This window comes from Electrona antarctica, assembly GCF_951216825.1.
Source record: "Electrona antarctica genome assembly, chromosome: 4".
In the NCBI taxonomy this organism is placed as follows: Eukaryota; Metazoa; Chordata; class Actinopteri; order Myctophiformes; family Myctophidae; genus Electrona; species Electrona antarctica.
Window position 1 is genome coordinate 584,092 of NC_136809.1, and position 20,888 is coordinate 604,979.

Here is a 20,888-nt window from a genome sequence, read left to right on the forward strand (position 1 = left end):
CATCACATCACAACACACCACACCACACCACATCACATCACATCACATCACATCACATCACATCACATCACATCACATCACATCACATCACATCACATCACATCACATCACATCACATCACACCACACCACACCACACCACACCACACCACACCACAACACATCACATCACATCACACCACACCACACCACAACACATCACACCACACCACAACACATCACACCACACCACACCACACCACACCTCATCACATCACATCACATCACATCACATCACATCACATCACAACACATCACATCACACCACACCACACCACACCTCATCACATCACATCACATCACATCACACCACACCACACCACACCACACCACACCACACCACACCACACCACACCACATCACAACACATCACACCACACCACACCACACCACACCACACCACACCACAACACATCACATCACACCACACCACACCACACCACACCACACCTCATCACATCACATCACATCACATCACATCACAACACATCACATCACACCACACCACACCACACCACACCACACCACACCACACCACACCACACCACACCAAATCAAATCACATCACATCACATCACATCACATCACATCACATCACATCACATCACATCACATCACATCACATCACATCACACCACACCACACCACACCACACCACACCACACCACACCACACCACATCACATCAAATAAAGATGATTACGGAACACAATGTTATTGTTGTTGTGCATTATTTAATTAGCCTATGTTTTTATTTGTACTTCTTTAGAGATTTATTCAGTTTGTATTCCTAGTGTTTGGGTGAGTTTAGTACTTTAGTGATGAATGGGTGGACCATTCTACATGTCTAGGAATGGGTGGACCAAAGGAGTTCCAAGCTGCATTCGTTTTAGGAATATTTTCCTACGTCCAGCCTGTGTGTGTGTGTGTGTGTGTGTGTGTGTGTGTGTGTGTGTGTGTGTGTGTGTGTGTGTGTGTGTGTGTGTGTGTGTGTGTGTGTGTGTGTGTGTGTGTGTGTGTGTGTGTGTGTGTGTGTGTGTGTGTGTGTGTGTGTGTGTGTGTGTGTGTGTGTGCCTGCCTGCCTGCCTGCCTGCGTGCGTGCGTGCGTGCGTGCGTGCGTGCGTGCGTGCGTGCGTGTACCACGGAAGGTGATGATTTGATTGGCTGAGCATGGAATGTGACGTATCATGATGTATGATTATAAGAGCGCCCCTCACTTCACACAAGTGTGATTTTTGAGGGCTGCTAGCCCCTCCCCTAGCCCCTCCTATATACAGCTTCCCCGCACGTCTCAATATTTGCCATTGACAATGAAAGGAGAAATTAGGTCAAATGTGCCTCAAATATGACAAAGTTGTGCCAATTAACACAAACATTACAGTTGAGAATGAAGGGAAAGTTTACGGCATATGTAGACGAGCAGATGGGCTAATTAACCAATCACAGACCAGATGGGCTAATTAACCAATCACAGACCAGATGGGCTAATTAACCAATCACAGACCAGATGGGCTAATTAACCAATCACAGACCAGATGGGCTAATTAACCAATCACAGACCAGATGGGCTAATTAACCAATCACAGACCAGATGTGGCATCTGGAATTCCCTCCCCAAACAGATCCGGGATGCCCCCTCACTCCCCACCTTCAAAACCGCACTAAAAACCCACCTGTTCAAATTAGCATTCCCCAGCTGATGTGTTTTTAACTTGTTACATGTAATGTTTTACTGGTTTTATTCTTATTTTCTTATTCTTCTAATAAAGTTTGTCCTTTAAACTTCTCTTGTGAACAAAGGTGGACCCATTAGGGTCCATTTGGTTCCATGTGTACCCTAACGGGTCCATTGGTTCCATGTGTACACTCTCAGAGTTAAATTAACAGTGATTTTACAATATAAATTGGGGCTCCCAGAGATATAAATGCCATTAAATGGGGGTCCGTAGACTAAATGCATGTCAAACTGGGGGTCCTTGAAATTAAACAGGTTGAGAGTCACTGCTAGAGCCGTAAAAATCCTCTCTTATGGGGGTCCCTGGCATATATTTTCAAATGAGGGTCCGCGGGGCTGATGAGTGTCAATGTGGGGGTCCCTGACATGAACCAGTGGTCTATCAATCAAACCAAACAATTTTCTGGTCCATTGTGGTGATGTGGTTTCATTAAGGTGAAACGGCGCCTCCCGGTGGCTGACTGGTGCAATTGCTCTTTCAGAACGCGTGTCAACTCACACCACTGTGTGCATCCGGTCTGCACTAGGCCAAAATGAATCATGTAGCTTAGATATAATTGTATGTACACATTGCAGTCTGTATATAGCCTACATGTAGTTTATATAGATATTCCACTGTAATGCTTAGCTTACGTATATGATTCATGATGACTATTTTTATGTTTTTATGTATTTCCATGTGTTGTTGTTGCTTACTGTAACTCTCTCTGGATTAGATCACACACTCAGTTATTCATATACACTTTTTAATATAACTACAACACATCAAAACAAAACATACATATCCCTTACTGTACAAATGGTAAATGGTGCATTTATATAGCGCCTTTATCCAAGGCACTTTACATAGATTGTGCATTACATTCACCCATTCACACACACATTCATACACCGATTGCAGCGGAAGCCATGCAAGGTACCAACCAGCACATCGGGAGCAATTTGGGGTTCAGTGTCTTGCCCAAGGACACTTCGACAGGAGGAGCCGGGATTCGAACCGCCGACCCATGGATCATTGGACGACCTGCTCTACCTCCTGAGCCACAACATCACAGTACGCCAATTTAAACATATCTTTTTCAAATAAACGGTTGATAAGTTGTGCAGCATTCACTCATATCCATCATATTATTAAACAACTCTTATAAACACTTATATGTGGTCCGGGGTCTTATAGACATTGTGGTCCAGGGTCTTATAGACATTGTGGTCTGGGGCCTCTTAGGGCGGCGGTGGCTCAGGGGTAGAGTGCCTGGATGGCAACCGTAAGGTTGCCAGCTCGAACCCAGGCTCCCCAGAGTTACTGTCGAAGTGTCCTTGAGCAAGACACTGAACGCTCCCGATGCGCTAGTTGGTGCCTTGCATGGTTTCCGCTGCCATCGGTGTGTGAATGTGTGTGTGAATGGGTGAATGTAATGCACAATCTCTGCAAGCGCCTTGGATAAAGGCGCTATATAAATTTACCATTTGTAGACATTTTTAAAGCGCAGCTCAAGACCCACTTCTACACTCTTGCTTTTAATTGATCTTTAAATTCCTTGTTATTCATGTCCTCCTCACTGTATTGCATTACTGCTATTATTTCTAATGTTTATGCCTTGCTTTTCTTTTCTTTCTTTCTCCATTTCTCTGTAAAGCACTTTGAGTTTAATAAAATATTTCCTCCTTTTGACATCAAGTGTGCCCGGATCTCCTCTTTTCTCTACACTTTGAGCTGCATTTCATGTCATGAAAGGTGCTATACTAATAAAGTTTTATTATTATTATTATTATTATTATTATTATTATTGTGGGGTCTCCCGGACCCCCTGGAACCCTCCAAAGACCCCTGGAGGGGACCCCCTGGAACCCTCCAAGGACCCCAGAGGGTCCCCGGACCACACTGTGAGAACCACTGACTGGTTGTACAGTAGAGTCCCTGTTACTGTAAACTAACTGCCACACGCACGCACGCACACACACGCACGCACGCACGCACACACGCACGCACGCACGCACGCGCAAACAACACACGCACGCGCGCGCAACCAAAAACATGCAACCACATGTTTTCACTACACAGCTTTCACTGACACGCATTGAGCAGATAGAGAGAGAGAGAGAGAGGGGGGGGGGGGGGAGAGAGAGAGGGGGGGGGGAGAGAGAGAGGGGGGAGAGAGAGATAGAGAGAGAGGGGGAGAGAGAGAGAGAGAGAGAGGAGGGGGGGAGAGAGAGAGAGAGAGAGAGAGAGGGAGAGAGAGAGAGGGGAGGGGGGAGAGAGATAGAGAGAGAGAGAGAGAGAGAGAGAGAGAGAGAGAGAGAGAGGGAGAGAGAGGCAGGCAGGCAGACAGAAAGGGGCGGGGCTGAGCAGGGCGGAGACAGCTGTGTTTTCAGAAAACTTTTTTTCTTTCCTCCAAACATTTTCCTCTGAATCCTCCCTCTCTCTCTCCCTCTCTCTCTGTGTCTCTCTCTGTCTCTCTCTCTCTCTCTCTGTGTCTCTCTGTCTCTCTCTCTCTGTTTCCTCCTTCACTTCTCTAAACATCCCAACTTTACTGAACCATCCGAACCTTTTCAACAGACCAGATCCCTGTTTATAAACATCGAAAGGGAACAACCTTCCGTCTGTCTAAACAGAACTCGAACCGCCGCACCTTCTACTGACGGTACCAGTAAAGCCCTTCTCTCTCTCCGCGGACCACCAGCACCATGTCGGGTGTCGCCTCCTCCCTGGCCCGGAAGAGGGCTCTGGCGGCGGGCTTCGGAACCAACGCCAAGGCGGTGAAGTACCTGAACCAGGACTTCATGTCTCTGAGGAGCCAGGCCAGGGGGTCCGGGACGCTGTTCACGGACCCCTCCTTCCCCGCCGCCACCGAGAGCCTGGGCTTCAAAGAGCTGGGCAGGGGGTCCGCCAAGACCCGGGGAGTGGTCTGGAAGAGACCCACGGTAAGATTAGATATGTTTTATTATAAAATATATGATTTATATAAGTATACTTAGAGAGTCTGGGCTTCAAGGAGCTGGGCAGGGGGTCCGCGAAGACCCGGGTAGTGGGCAGGGGGTCCGCCAAGACCCGAGGAGTGGGCAAGGGGTCCGCCAAGACCCGGGGAGTGGGCAGGGGGTCCGCCAAGCCCCGAGGAGTGGGCAGGGGGTCCGCGAAGACCCGTGGAGTGGGCAGAGTGGGCAGGGGGTCCGCGAAGACCCGGGGAGTTGGCAGGGGGTCCGCCAAGACCCGTGGAGTGGGCAGGGGGTCCGCGAAGACCCGAGGAGTGGGCAGGGGGTCCGCGAAGAGTGGTCTCTGGTAGAGAACTACGCTATATTATGATTTATATAAACCAGTCCGTGGTTCCCAAACTTTTTCATGTCAAGGACCCCCAAAATGACACTCTTAAAGTCTTTCCAGCCCCGCCCCCGCGGACCCCCATTAGAAACGACACGCCAGGGACCCCCATATAAAGACCCCCATATAAAGAGAATGTTCTAGCAGTGATTCTCAACCCATTTAATGTCAAGGACCCCCAGTTTGACATGCATTAGTCTACGGACCCCCATTTAATGACATTTATATCTCTGGGACCCCAATTTATATTCTACAATCAAGGTTAATTTAACTCTGAGAGTACAAATGGAACCAAGTGGACCCGTTTGTACACTTTGTACACTCTCAGAGCTACAGACCCTTAAGGGGGCCACGCAGTAAAAGTAAATGAATCCACAAAACTAACATAATTTGTATTGTTGACCTATTTCTACCATATAGTGCAACTTTCGTTCAACTTTGACCTCTCTATCACATGGAACTATGTGTTCTCCATGCGATAGAGGGGTGAAAGTTGAACAAAAGTCAACAATACGTTTTGTGGATTAATTTACTTTTACTGTGTGCCCCCCCCCCCCCCCCCACACACACACAGTTGCAACCACTATATTAATGGCAAGTATATCATACAGCTTAAGTTAAACAAATCTGAACTATCCCTTTAATATAAAGTATAGTTTGACTCCATATAGTTTGACTCAGAGCACCCTGGGCAAGACCTACGCTGAAAAGACTATCAGCGGAAGTGGCGGAAGTGTTGCGTGTAAGATAACTACGTCACGCGGTGCGGCTGTGTTTACTAGTCCCCACCCAATGATCATTTCAGCGGGAATACATTTTCGGGAACACAACGCTGCGATTGGTCAAAAAACTTTAACTTCCGGGGGCCTTTCGATAGCTTCTCTGCCTTAGGTTGTGACCAGGCTCTTCTTTTTCGCAGTTAAGTGAGCCTGGGACCGAGGCTAGACTCAGAGGGCTTTATACTCTGACTCCGCCTCCACAGATAAATGTTGTGAAAATAGCCGATCTACAAGCTCAGTGCGAGCTTATAGATCTGATAATTTGAGTCTCTTTCTTATTTCATTTGACAACCGTTTTTATTTACCATGAAAACCTGCATTTCGTTAGTCCGTCACCCCGTGACATCACCAGGGCTGGAGATCCCTGATTTCATCAATATTGGCAACTCTACATCTGACCTCAGACCCTTAGATCTCTGACCTGTTGTGACATTCCATATGTTGGAATATGGACAACATATCAAACCCTGTACACTCAAGACATGCTCCATATATGGCCAGTACAGAATTCATTCCATATGTTGATCTGAACCCGGCATGTATCTTCAAATGGGGGTCCCTGGCATGTATTTTCAAACGGGGGTCCCTGGCATGTATTTTCTAATGGGGGTCCCTGGCATATATTTTCTAATGGGGGTCCCTGGCATTTATCTTCAAATGGGGGTCCCTGGCATGTATTTTCTAATGGGGGTCCCTGGCATGCATTTCCAAATGGGGGTCCCTGGCATGTATTTTCTAATGGGGGTCCCTGGCATATATTTTCTAATGGGGGTCCCTGGCATTTATCTTCAAATTGGGGTCCCTGGCATGTATTTTCAAATGGGGGTCCCTGGCATGTATTTTCTAATGGGGGTCCCTGGCATGTATTTCCAAATGGGGGTCCCTGGCATGTATTTTCTAATGGGGGTCCCTGGCATGTATTTTCTAATGGGGGTCCCTGGCATGTATTTCCAAATGGGGGTCCCTGGCATGTATTTTCTAATGGGGGTCCCTGGCATTTATCTTCAAATGGGGGTCCCTGGCATGTATTTCCAAATGGGGGTCCGCAGGCTAATGAGTAATTTTGGGGGTCCTTGACATGAAACCGTTTGGGAACCAGTGATATAGTTTGTTGTTAACTTTTGATCCAGAAGTCTTTTTTCCTTTATTTTCTTCTTATTGTCTTTGAGGTAATTAAAGAGCTCTTAAATAAAGTCCTTCTAGACGGGAACCCCTGTTGGTGTTTTAAACATCATCTTGTACTTTAGCTGTTGAAAAATAGCAGATCTACAAGCTGTACGAGCTTGTAGATCTGCTATTTTTGAAAATGTGGCGAAAATCTTTGAATATGTATATTCTTTCAGAGCGAATCTTTACTTCTGGGGGAACAACATATTTTCAGATGGGGGTCGGTGGGGGTCTGGGGGTCGGTGGGGGTCTGGGGGTCGGTGGGGGTCTGGGGGTCGGTGGCCAAATACAGATCATTCTGGGGGTCCTTGATGTGAAAAAGGTTGACATAGAAACATAGAAACATGAGGTTGTTCAGAAAACTGATTTAGAAGACATTATTTTGTTTAGAATCGGCCGCAGGTCTAAATGGGTTAAACGGTCACTTCACGGTCATCTGTAATGTCAAGGACCTCCAGAGACTATTTAATGTCAAGGACCTCCAGAGACTATTTAATGTCAAGGACCTCCAGAGACTATTTAATGTCAAGGACCTCCAGAGACTATTTAATGTCAAGGACCCCCAGAGACTATTTAATGTCAAGGACCTCCAGAGACTATTTAATGTCAAGGACCTCCAGAGACTATTTAATGTCAAGGACCCCCAGAGACTATTTAATGTCAAGGACCCCTAGAGACTATTTAATGTCAAGGACCTCCAGAGACTATTTAATGTCAAGGACCTCCAGAGACTATTTAATGTCAAGGACCCCTAGAGACTATTTAATGTCAAGGACCTCCAGAGACTATTTAATGTCAAGGACCCCCAGAGACTATTTAATGTCAAGGACCTCCAGAGACTATTTAATGTCAAGGACCCCCAGAGACTATTTAATGTCAAGGACCTCCAGAGACTATTTAATGTCAAGGACCCCTAGAGACTATTTAATGTCAAGGACCCCCAGAGACTATTTAATGTCAAGGACCCCCAGAGACTATTTAATGTCAAGGACCTCCAGAGACTATTTAATGTCAAGGACCCCTAGAGACTATTTAATGTCAAGGACCCCCAGAGACTATTTAATGTCAAGGACCCCCAGAGACTATTTAATGTCAAGGACCCCCAGAGACTATTTAATGTCAAGGACCTCCAGAGACTATTTAATGTCAAGGACCTCCAGAGACTATTTAATGTCAAGGACCCCCAGAGACTATTTAATGTCAAGGACCCCCAGAGACTATTTAATGTCAAGGACCCCCAGAGACTATTTAATGTCAAGGACCCCCAGAGACTATTTAATGTCAAGGACCCCCAGAGACTATTTAATGTCAAGGACCTCCAGAGACTATTTAATGTCAAGGACCCCCAGAGACTATTTAATGTCAAGGACCCCCAGAGACTATTTAATGTCAAGGACCCCCAGAGACTATTTAATGTCAAGGACCTCCAGAGACTATTTAATGTCAAGGACCCCTAGAGACTATTTAATGTCAAGGACCCCCAGAGACTATTTAATGTCAAGGACCCCCAGAGACTATTTAATGTCAAGGACCTCCAGAGACTATTTAATGTCAAGGACCCTCAGAGACTATTTAATGTCAAGGACCCCCAGAGACTATTTAATGTCAAGGACCTCCAGAGACTATTTAATGTCAAGGACCCCTAGAGACTATTTAATGTCAAGGACCCCCAGAGACTATTTAATGTCAAGGACCTCCAGAGACTATTTAATGTCAAGGACCCCTAGAGACTATTTAATGTCAAGGACCTCCAGAGACTATTTAATGTCAAGGACCCCCAGAGACTATTTAATGTCAAGGACCCCTAGAGACTATTTAATGTCAAGGACCCCCAGAGACTATTTAATGTCAAGGACCCCTAGAGACTATTTAATGTCAAGGACCCCCAGAGACTATTTAATGTCAAGGACCTCCAGGGACTATTTAATGTCAAGGACCCCCAGAGACTATTTAATGTCAAGGACCCTCAGAGACTATTTAATGTCAAGGACCCCTAGAGACTATTTAATGTCAAGGACCCCTAGAGACTATTTAATGTCAAGGACCCCCAGAGACTATTTAATGTCAAGGACCCCCAGAGACTATTTAATGTCAAGGACCCCTAGAGACTATTTAATGTCAAGGACCTCCAGAGACTATTTAATGTCAAGGACCTCCAGAGACTATTTAATGTCAAGGACCCCCAGAGACTATTTAATGTCAAGGACCTCCAGAGACTATTTAATGTCAAGGACCTCCAGAGACTATTTAATGACCCTCAGAGACTATTTAATGTCAAGGACCTCCAGAGACTATTTAATGTCAAGGACCTCCAGAGACTATTTAATGTCAAGGACCCCCAGAGACTATTTAATGTCAAGGACCCCTAGAGACTATTTAATGTCAAGGACCTCCAGAGACTATTTAATGTCAAGGACCCCCAGAGACTATTTAATGTCAAGGACCCCTAGAGACTATTTAATGTCAAGGACCTCCAGAGACTATTTAATGTCAAGGACCTCCAGAGACTATTTAATGTCAAGGACCTCCAGAGACTATTTAATGTCAAGGACCCCTAGAGACTATTTAATGTCAAGGACCCCTAGAGACTATTTAATGTCAAGGACCCCCAGAGACTATTTAATGTCAAGGACCTCCAGAGACTATTTAATGTCAAGGACCCCTAGAGACTATTTAATGTCAAGGACCTCCAGAGACTATTTAATGTCAAGGACCCTCAGGGACTATTTAATGTCAAGGACCTCCAGAGACTATTTAATGTCAAGGACCTCCAGAGACTATTTAATGTCAAGGACCTCCAGAGACTATTTAATGTCAAGGACCCCTAGAGACTATTTAATGTCAAGGACCCCTAGAGACTATTTAATGTCAAGGACCTCCAGAGACTATTTAATGTCAAGGACCCCCAGAGACTATTTAATGTCAAGGACCTCCAGAGACTATTTAATGTCAAGGACCCCCAGAGACTATTTAATGTCAAGGACCCCTAGAGACTATTTAATGTCAAGGACCCCCAGAGACTATTTAATGTCAAGGACCCCCAGAGACTATTTAATGTCAAGGACCTTCAGAGACTATTTAATGTCAAGGACCTCCAGAGACTATTTAATGTCAAGGACCCCCAGAGACTATTTAATGTCAAGGACCCCTAGAGACTATTTAATGTCAAGGACCTCCAGAGACTATTTAATGTCAAGGACCCTCAGGGACTATTTAATGTCAAGGACCTCCAGAGACTATTTAATGTCAAGGACCCCTAGAGACTATTTAATGTCAAGGACCCCCAGAGACTATTTAATGTCAAGGACCCCCAGAGACTATTTAATGTCAAGGACCCCCAGAGACTATTTAATGTCAAGGACCTCCAGAGACTATTTAATGTCAAGGACCTCCAGAGACTATTTAATGTCAAGGACCTCCAGAGACTATTTAATGTCAAGGACCCCCAGAGACTATTTAATGTCAAGGACCTCCAGAGACTATTTAATGTCAAGGACCTCCAGAGACTATTTAATGTCAAGGACCTCCAGAGACTATTTAATGTCAAGGACCCCCAGAGACTATTTAATGTCAAGGACCTCCAGAGACTATTTAATGTCAAGGACCCCCAGAGACTATTTAATGTCAAGGACCTCCAGAGACTATTTAATGTCAAGGACCTCCAGAGACTATTTAATGTCAAGGACCTCCAGAGACTATTTAATGTCAAGGACCCCTAGAGACTATTTAATGTCAAGGACCCCTAGAGACTATTTAATGTCAAGGACCTCCAGAGACTATTTAATGTCAAGGACCCTCAGAGACTATTTAATGTCAAGGACCCCCAGAGACTATTTAATGTCAAGGACCCCCAGAGACTATTTAATGTCAAGGACCCCCAGAGACTATTTAATGTCAAGGACCCCTAGAGACTATTTAATGTCAAGGACCCCTAGAGACTATTTAATGTCAAGGACCCCCAGAGACTATTTAATGTCAAGGACCCCCAGAGACTATTTAATGTCAAGGACCTCCAGAGACTATTTAATGTCAAGGACCTCCAGAGACTATTTAATGTCAAGGACCTCCAGAGACTATTTAATGTCAAGGACCCTCAGAGACTATTTAATGTCAAGGACCCCTAGAGACTATTTAATGTCAAGGACCCTCAGAGACTATTTAATGTCAAGGACCCTCAGAGACTATTTAATGTCAAGGACCCTCAGAGACTATTTAATGTCAAGGACCTCCAGAGACTATTTAATGTCAAGGACCCCCAGAGACTATTTAATGTCAAGGACCCCCAGAGACTATTTAATGTCAAGGACCTCCAGAGACTATTTAATGTCAAGGACCTCCAGAGACTATTTAATGTCAAGGACCCCCAGAGACTATTTAATGTCAAGGACCCCCAGAGACTATTTAATGTCAAGGACCCTCAGAGACTATTTAATGTCAAGGACCTCCAGAGACTATTTAATGTCAAGGACCCCCAGAGACTATTTAATGTCAAGGACCCTCAGAGACTATTTAATGTCAAGGACCTCCAGAGACTATTTAATGTCAAGGACCCCCAGAGACTATTTAATGTCAAGGACCCCCAGAGACTATTTAATGTCAAGGACCTCCAGAGACTATTTAATGTCAAGGACCTCCAGAGACTATTTAATGTCAAGGACCCCCAGAGACTATTTAATGTCAAGGACCCCCAGAGACTATTTAATGTCAAGGACCCTCAGAGACTATTTAATGTCAAGGACCTCCAGAGACTATTTAGTGTCAAGGACCCCCAGAGACTATTTAATGTCAAGGACCTCCAGAGACTATTTAGTGTCAAGGACCCTCAGAGACTATTTAATGTCAAGGACCTCCAGAGACTATTTAGTGTCAAGGACCCCCAGAGACTATTTAATGTCAAGGACCTCCAGAGACTATTTAGTGTCAAGGACCCTCAGAGACTATTTAATGTCAAGGACCCCTAGAGACTATTTAATGTCAAGGACCCTCAGAGACTATTTAATGTCAAGGACCCCTAGAGACTATTTAATGTCAAGGACCCCCAGAGACTATTTAATGTCAAGGACCCCTAGAGACTATTTAATGTCAAGGACCCCCAGAGACTATTTAATGTCAAGGACCCCCAGAGACTATTTAATGTCAAGGACCCCCAGAGACTATTTAATGTCAAGGACCCCCAGAGACTATTTAATGTCAAGGACCCTCAGAGACTATTTAGTGTCAAGGACCCCCAGAGACTATTTAATGTCAAGGACCTCCAGAGACTATTTAGTGTCAAGGACCCTCAGAGACTATTTAATGTCAAGGACCTCCAGAGACTATTTAGTGTCAAGGACCCTCAGAGACTATTTAATGTCAAGGACCCCCAGAGACTATTTAATGTCAAGGACCCCCAGAGACTATTTAATGTCAAGGACCCCCAGAGACTATTTAATGTCAAGGACCCCCAGAGACTATTTAATGTCAAGGACCTCCAGAGACTATTTAATGTCAAGGACCCCCAGAGACTATTTAATGTCAAGGACCCCCAGAGACTATTTAATGTCAAGGACCCTCAGAGACTATTTAATGTCAAGGACCCCCAGAGACTATTTAATGTCAAGGACCTCCAGAGACTATTTAATGTCAAGGACCTCCAGAGACTATTTAATGTCAAGGACCTCCAGAGACTATTTAGTGTCAAGGACCCTCAGAGACTATTTAATGTCAAGGACCCCTAGAGACTATTTAATGTCAAGGACCCTCAGAGACTATTTAATGTCAAGGACCCCTAGAGACTATTTAATGTCAAGGACCTCCAGAGACTATTTAATGTCAAGGACCCCTAGAGACTATTTAATGTCAAGGACCCCCAGAGACTATTTAATGTCAAGGACCCCTAGAGACTATTTAATGTCAAGGACCTCCAGAGACTATTTAATGTCAAGGACCTCCAGAGACTATTTAGTGTCAAGGACCCTCAGAGACTATTTAATGTCAAGGACCCCTAGAGACTATTTAATGTCAAGGACCCTCAGAGACTATTTAATGTCAAGGACCCCTAGAGACTATTTAATGTCAAGGACCTCCAGAGACTATTTAATGTCAAGGACCTCCAGAGACTATTTAATGTCAAGGACCCCCAGAGACTATTTAATGTCAAGGACCCCTAGAGACTATTTAATGTCAAGGACCTCCAGAGACTATTTAGTGTCAAGGACCCTCAGAGACTATTTAATGTCAAGGACCTCCAGAGACTATTTAGTGTCAAGGACCCTCAGAGACTATTTAATGTCAAGGACCTCCAGAGACTATTTAGTGTCAAGGACCCCTAGAGACTATTTAATGTCAAGGACCTCCAGAGACTATTTAGTGTCAAGGACCTCCAGAGACTATTTAATGTCAAGGACCTCCAGAGACTATTTAATGTCAAGGACCCCTAGAGACTATTTAATGTCAAGGACCTCCAGAGACTATTTAATGTCAAGGACCCTCAGAGACTATTTAATGTCAAGGACCCTCAGAGACTATTTAATGTCAAGGACCCCTAGAGACTATTTAATGTCAAGGACCCTCAGAGACTATTTAATGTCAAGGACCCCTAGAGACTATTTAATGTCAAGGACCCTCAGAGACTATTTAATGTCAAGGACCTCCAGAGACTATTTAATGTCAAGGACCCCCAGAGACTATTTAATGTCAAGGACCTCCAGAGACTATTTAATGTCAAGGACCCTCAGAGACTATTTAATGTCAAGGACCTCCAGAGACTATTTAATGTCAAGGACCTCCAGAGACTATTTAATGTCAAGGACCTCCAGAGACTATTTAATGTCAAGGACCTCCAGAGACTATTTAATGTCAAGGACCTCCAGAGACTATTTAATGTCAAGGACCCCCAGAGACTATTTAATGTCAAGGACCCCCAGAGACTATTTAATGTCAAGGACCTCCAGAGACTATTTAATGTCAAGGACCTCCAGAGACTATTTAATGTCAAGGACCTCCAGAGACTATTTAATGTCAAGGACCCCTAGAGACTATTTAATGTCAAGGACCCCTAGAGACTATTTAATGTCAAGGACCTCCAGAGACTATTTAATGTCAAGGACCCCCAGAGACTATTTAATGTCAAGGACCTCCAGAGACTATTTAATGTCAAGGACCTCCAGAGACTATTTAATGTCAAGGACCCCCAGAGACTATTTAATGTCAAGGACCCCCAGAGACTATTTAATGTCAAGGACCCCCAGAGACTATTTAATGTCAAGGACCTCCAGAGACTATTTAATGTCAAGGACCTCCAGAGACTATTTAATGTCAAGGACCTCCAGAGACTATTTAATGTCAAGGACCCCTAGAGACTATTTAATGTCAAGGACCCCTAGAGACTATTTAATGTCAAGGACCTCCAGAGACTATTTAATGTCAAGGACCCCCAGAGACTATTTAATGTCAAGGACCCCCAGAGACTATTTAATGTCAAGGACCCCCAGAGACTATTTAATGTCAAGGACCTCCAGAGACTATTTAATGTCAAGGACCTCCAGAGACTATTTAATGTCAAGGACCCCTAGAGACTATTTAATGTCAAGGACCCCTAGAGACTATTTAATGTCAAGGACCTCCAGAGACTATTTAATGTCAAGGACCCCCAGAGACTATTTAATGTCAAGGACCTCCAGAGACTATTTAATGTCAAGGACCTCCAGAGACTATTTAATGTCAAGGACCCCCAGAGACTATTTAATGTCAAGGACCCCCAGAGACTATTTAATGTCAAGGACCCCCAGAGACTATTTAATGTCAAGGACCTCCAGAGACTATTTAATGTCAAGGACCTCCAGAGACTATTTAATGTCAAGGACCTCCAGAGACTATTTAATGTCAAGGACCCCTAGAGACTATTTAATGTCAAGGACCCCTAGAGACTATTTAATGTCAAGGACCTCCAGAGACTATTTAATGTCAAGGACCCCCAGAGACTATTTAATGTCAAGGACCCCCAGAGACTATTTAATGTCAAGGACCCCTAGAGACTATTTAATGTCAAGGACCCCCAGAGACTATTTAATGTCAAGGACCCCCAGAGACTATTTAATGTCAAGGACCCCTAGAGACTATTTAATGTCAAGGACCCCTAGAGACTATTTAATGTCAAGGACCCCCAGAGACTATTTAATGTCAAGGACCCCCAGAGACTATTTAATGTCAAGGACCCCTAGAGACTATTTAATGTCAAGGACCCCCAGAGACTATTTAATGTCAAGGACCCCTAGAGACTATTTAATGTCAAGGACCTCCAGAGACTATTTAATGTCAAGGACCCCCAGAGACTATTTAATGTCAAGGACCCTCAGAGACTATTTAATGTCAAGGACCCCTAGAGACTATTTAATGTCAAGGACCTCCAGAGACTATTTAGTGTCAAGGACCTCCAGAGACTATTTAGTGTCAAGGACCCCTAGAGACTATTTAATGTCAAGGACCTCCAGAGACTATTTAATGTCAAGGACCTCCAGAGACTATTTAGTGTCAAGGACCCTCAGAGACTATTTAGTGTCAAGGACCTCCAGAGACTATTTAATGTCAAGGACCTCCAGAGACTATTTAGTGTCAAGGACCCTCAGAGACTATTTAATGTCAAGGACCTCCAGAGACTATTTAATGTCAAGGACCCTCAGAGACTATTTAATGTCAAGGACCTCCAGAGACTATTTAATGTCAAGGACCCCCAGAGACTATTTAATGTCAAGGACCCCCAGAGACTATTTAATGTCAAGGACCCCCAGAGACTATTTAATGTCAAGGACCCCCAGAGACTATTTAATGTCAATGACCCCCAGAGACTATTTAATGTCAAGGACCCCTAGAGACTATTTAATGTCAAGGACCCTCAGAGACTATTTAATGTCAAGGACCTCCAGAGACTATTTAATGTCAAGGACCCCCAGAGACTATTTAATGTCAAGGACCCCCAGAGACTATTTAATGTCAAGGACCCCCAGAGACTATTTAATGTCAAGGACCTCCAGAGACTATTTAATGTCAAGGACCTCCAGAGACTATTTAATGTCAAGGACCCCTAGAGACTATTTAATGTCAAGGACCCCCAGAGACTATTTAATGTCAAGGACCCCTAGAGACTATTTAATGTCAAGGACCCTCAGAGACTATTTAATGTCAAGGACCTCCAGAGACTATTTAATGTCAAGGACCCTCAGAGACTATTTAATGTCAAGGACCCCCAGAGACTATTTAATGTCAAGGACCCTCAGAGACTATTTAATGTCAAGGACCTCCAGAGACTATTTAATGTCAAGGACCCCCAGAGACTATTTAATGTCAAGGACCTCCAGAGACTATTTAATGTCAAGGACCCCTAGAGACTATTTAATGTCAAGGACCTCCAGAGACTATTTAATGTCAAGGACCCCTAGAGACTATTTAATGTCAAGGACCCCCAGAGACTATTTAATGTCAAGGACCTCCAGAGACTATTTAATGTCAAGGACCCACAGAGACTATTTAATGTCAAGGACCCCCAGAGACTATTTAATGTCAAGGACCCCCAGAGACTATTTAATGTCAAGGACCTCCAGAGACTATTTAATGTCAAGGACCTCCAGAGACTATTTAATGTCAAGGACCCCCAGAGACTATTTAATGTCAAGGACCCCCAGAGACTATTTAATGTCAAGGACCTCCAGAGACTATTTAATGTCAAGGACCTCCAGAGACTATTTAATGTCAAGGACCTCCAGAGACTATTTAATGTCAAGGACCCCTAGAGACTATTTAATGTCAAGGACCCTCAGAGACTATTTAATGTCAAGGACCCCCAGAGACTATTTAATGTCAAGGACCCTCAGAGACTATTTAATGTCAAGGACCTCCAGAGACTATTTAATGTCAAGGACCCCTAGAGACTATTTAATGTCAAGGACCCTCAGAGACTATTTAATGTCAAGGACCCCTAGAGACTATTTAATGTCAAGGACCCCCAGAGACTATTTAATGTCAAGGACCCCTAGAGACTATTTAATGTCAAGGACCTCCAGAGACTATTTAATGTCAAGGACCCCTAGAGACTATTTAATGTCAAGGACCCCCAGAGACTATTTAATGTCAAGGACCCTCAGAGACTATTTAATGTCAAGGACCCCTAGAGACTATTTAATGTCAAGGACCCCCAGAGACTATTTAATGTCAAGGACCTCCAGAGACTATTTAATGTCAAGGACCTCCAGAGACTATTTAATGTCAAGGACCCCTAGAGACTATTTAATGTCAAGGACCTCCAGAGACTATTTAATGTCAAGGACCTCCAGAGACTATTTAATGTCAAGGACCTCCAGAGACTATTTAATGTCAAGGACCCCCAGAGACTATTTAATGTCAAGGACCTCCAGAGACTATTTAATGTCAAGGACCTCCAGAGACTATTTAATGTCAAGGACCTCCAGAGACTATTTAATGTCAAGGACCCCCAGAGACTATTTAATGTCAAGGACCCCCAGAGACTATTTGTAATTGGCCGTGGACCCCCATCTGAAAATATGTAGTTCCAGGGACCCCCCAAGAAGCAAAGATTTGAGTTAAAAACGTTCACTCTTGAAAAGAATATATATTCAAATATATATTCAAAGATTTTGATCATCTCTCATCTATCAATACTAGACCTGTACGTGCCCGTCGCAGTCGGCCACCGGCCTACTTGGGAACCTAATGATATACGTTGTTATAGCACCCGTTTTAACTGTCAGCCGGTGTCCCACATGGAGATCTGTGTGTGTGCCTGTGTGTGAAGACTGCAAACTGAAAAGTGTACTTGGCAATCAATTCGGCCCACTGGCAGAGCCTGATTGGTTGAGCCTCAATTGGCTGAGGCAGAGGCTGGAAATTGCACAGGTTGAAATTAGGCCCACTGGCAGAGCCTCACCAGAGCCTTTTGTGGTGGTTCTGGAAAACTGTGGGTCCGACTGACTCGACACCTGGCACTGCACTCCCTGTGGGGGTGTGGAACGACACCGGGCACTGCCCTCCCTGTGGGGGTGTGGAACGACACCGGGCACTGCCCTCCCTGTGGGGGTGTGGAACGACACCGGGCACTGCCCTCCCTGTGGGGGTGTGGAACGACACCGGTCACTGCACTCCCTGTGGGGGTGTGGAACGACACCGGGCACTGCCCTCCCTGTGGGGGTGTGGAACGACACCGAGCACTGCCCTCCCTGTGGGGGTGTGGAACGACACCGGGCACTGCCCTCCCTGTGGGGGTGTGGAACGACACCGGGCACTGCCCTCCCTGTGGGGGTGTGGAACGCGTGTGTCGAATGTGAAGTCGGTGGGGCAAACGGTTCTCGAGTTACGTGCATTACAACCATACACACACGTATGTACGCACACAGACGTGGCGCATTTATATAAACTATGGAATGAACTTCCCATTGCAGTCAGAACTACAGACTCACTCCCAATCTAAACTATGGAATGAACTTCCCATTGCAGTCAGAACTACAGACTCACTCCCAATCTAAACTATGGAATGAACTTCCCAGTGCAGTCAGAACTACAGACTCACTCCCAATCTAAACTATGGAATGAACTTCCCATTGCAGTCAGAACTACAGACTCACTCCCAATCTAAACTATGGAATGAACTTCCCATTGCAGTCAGAACTACAGACTCGCTCCCAATCTAAACTATGGAATGAACTTCCCATTGCAGTCAGAACTACAGACTCACTCCCAATCTAAACTATGGAATGAACTTCCCATTGCAGTCAGAACTACAGACTCACTCCCAATCTAAACTATGGAATGAACTCCCCATTGCAGTCAGAACTACAGACTCACTCCCAATCTAAATTATGGAATGAACTTCCCATTGCAGTCAGAACTACAGACTCACTCCCAATCTAAACTATGGAATGAACTTCCCATTGCAGTCAGAACTACAGACTCACTCCCAATCTAAACTATGGAATGAACTTCCCATTGCAGTCAGAACTACAGACTCACTCCCAATCTAAACTATGGAATGAACTTCCCATTACAGTCAGAACTACAGACTCACTCCCAATCTAAACTATGGAATGAACTTCCCATTACAGTCAGAACTACAGACTGTATTAAGGTCTGTTCTGTACAGGAACACCTCAGGGCTCTGTGTTAAGGCCTGCTCTGTTCTACAACAGGAAGAGTAGCAGGCTCCAGCACGGAGCCCTGAGGCACCCCTCGGCCCGTCAGGGCTTCGTATGTGGTTAAGCTACATTCTGTGTGTGTGTGTGTGTGTGTGTGTGTGTGTGTGTGTGTGTGTGTGTGTGTGTGTGTGTGTGTGTGTGTGTGTGTGTGTGTGTGTGTGTGTGTGTGTGTGTGTGTGTGTGTGTGTGCGCACATCTTGTTAATGTCAAAGTTAAACGACCTCACACTAGACTAAACGACCTCACACTAGTTTCCACGTGGTTTTGGTAATTATGCAAATTATGTGAAAACGTGTTTGTTAAGGTGATGTCTGTCTCTTTTTGGAGTTTTCTGGTCCATTTGTCAAACCGTAACAGCGAAATGGAAACTGGGGTTGGGGGGGATCAATTAGCCCTTCGCTAAACCCTGCCTCCAAAAAGCGATCGTCCAATCAATGCCAATCCAAATAGTTTAGCAACTGTTGCTGCGGGTCAAGCTTTACCACCTCAGAGCTGGCAGTGTTATTTTGCATGGCTGTGTTGTTGAACACACACACAGCTTCAGTAGTTCCGGTCATTGTGTGTGTGTGTGTGTGTGTGTGTGTGTGTGTGTGTGTGTGTGTGTGTGTGTGTGTGTGTGTGTGTGTGGGGGGGGGGGGGCACAGGGGCCACACAGTAAAGGTAAATTAATCCACAAAACAGCATTTGTATTGTTGACCTATTTCTACCATATAGTGCAACTTTCGTTCAACTTTGACCCCTCTGTCACACGGTACTATTGTTTGGGCGTAGTGATATGGACACAACAAACATAGTTCCGTGTGATAGAGGGGTCAAAGTTGAACGAAAGTTGTGCTAATATTTTAGAAATAGGTCAACAATACGAATTACGTTAGCTTTGTGGATTAATTTACAGAGGAAGGGTCTGATTGGCTGACTCCTGGGTGAGGAAGGGTCTGATTGGCTGACTCCTGGGTGAGGAAGGGTCTGATTGGCTGACTCCTGGGTGAGGAAGGGTCTGATTGGTCGTATGTTGTAGAGTGTAAACCTACAGGATGGCTGTGGTGTGAGACAGGCTGTGGTGTGAGACAGGCTGTGGTGTGAGACAGGCTGTGGTGTGAGACAGGCTGTGGTGTGAGACAGGCTGTGGTGTGAGACAGGCTGTGGTGTGAGACAGGCTGTGGTGTGAGACAGGCTGTGGTGTGAGACAGGGTAACCATAGCAACCATCATTAGAGGCTTGTAAATGTAAACACACCTTCAATAAACTGTGTGTGTGTGTGTGTGTGTGTGTGTGTGTGTGTGTGTGTGTGTGTGTGTGTGTGTGTGTGTGTGTGTGTGTGTGTGTGTGTGTGTGTGTGTGTGTGTGTGTGTGTGTGTGTGTGTGTGTGTGTGTGTGTGTGTGTGTGGGGGACTTCCTCCTTCATGACACACACACAGAGCGCTCAAGGTCCAAAGGTTTGATCCCCAGACGGTTCATCAACATTATTCAATTAAAATGTGTAACAGCAATATTGGGCTAATATAATAATAATATAATAATATTGCTACCAATCTGTACGACACAGGGATTTACCCACGGGATAAAGGTTATATATATTATCATCTGATCATCTATCACAGACAGACAGACAGACAGACAGACAGACAGACAGACAGACAGGCAGGCAGGCAGGCAGGCAGGCAGGCAGACAGAC

General features: G+C 44.8%; 1 protein-coding gene across 3 annotated transcripts in view; it reads left to right on the forward strand.

The window, feature by feature from the left end:
- The first annotated feature begins 4,164 nt into the window (after window positions 1-4,164).
- Window positions 4,165-20,888, forward strand: part of LOC306922525 (calpain-2 catalytic subunit-like) — a 100,752-nt gene continuing 84,028 nt past the window's right edge. For all 3 annotated transcript variants that reach the window (XR_013789936.1, XM_079500193.1, XM_079500194.1), the window contains exon 1: window positions 4,165-4,694. Coding sequence is in view for 2 of the 3 variants with exons in the window: in XM_079500193.1 (XP_079356319.1) it covers window positions 4,458-4,694 (237 nt within the window). In the remaining variant the exon portion in view is untranslated. The remainder of the gene's footprint in view (window positions 4,695-20,888) is intronic.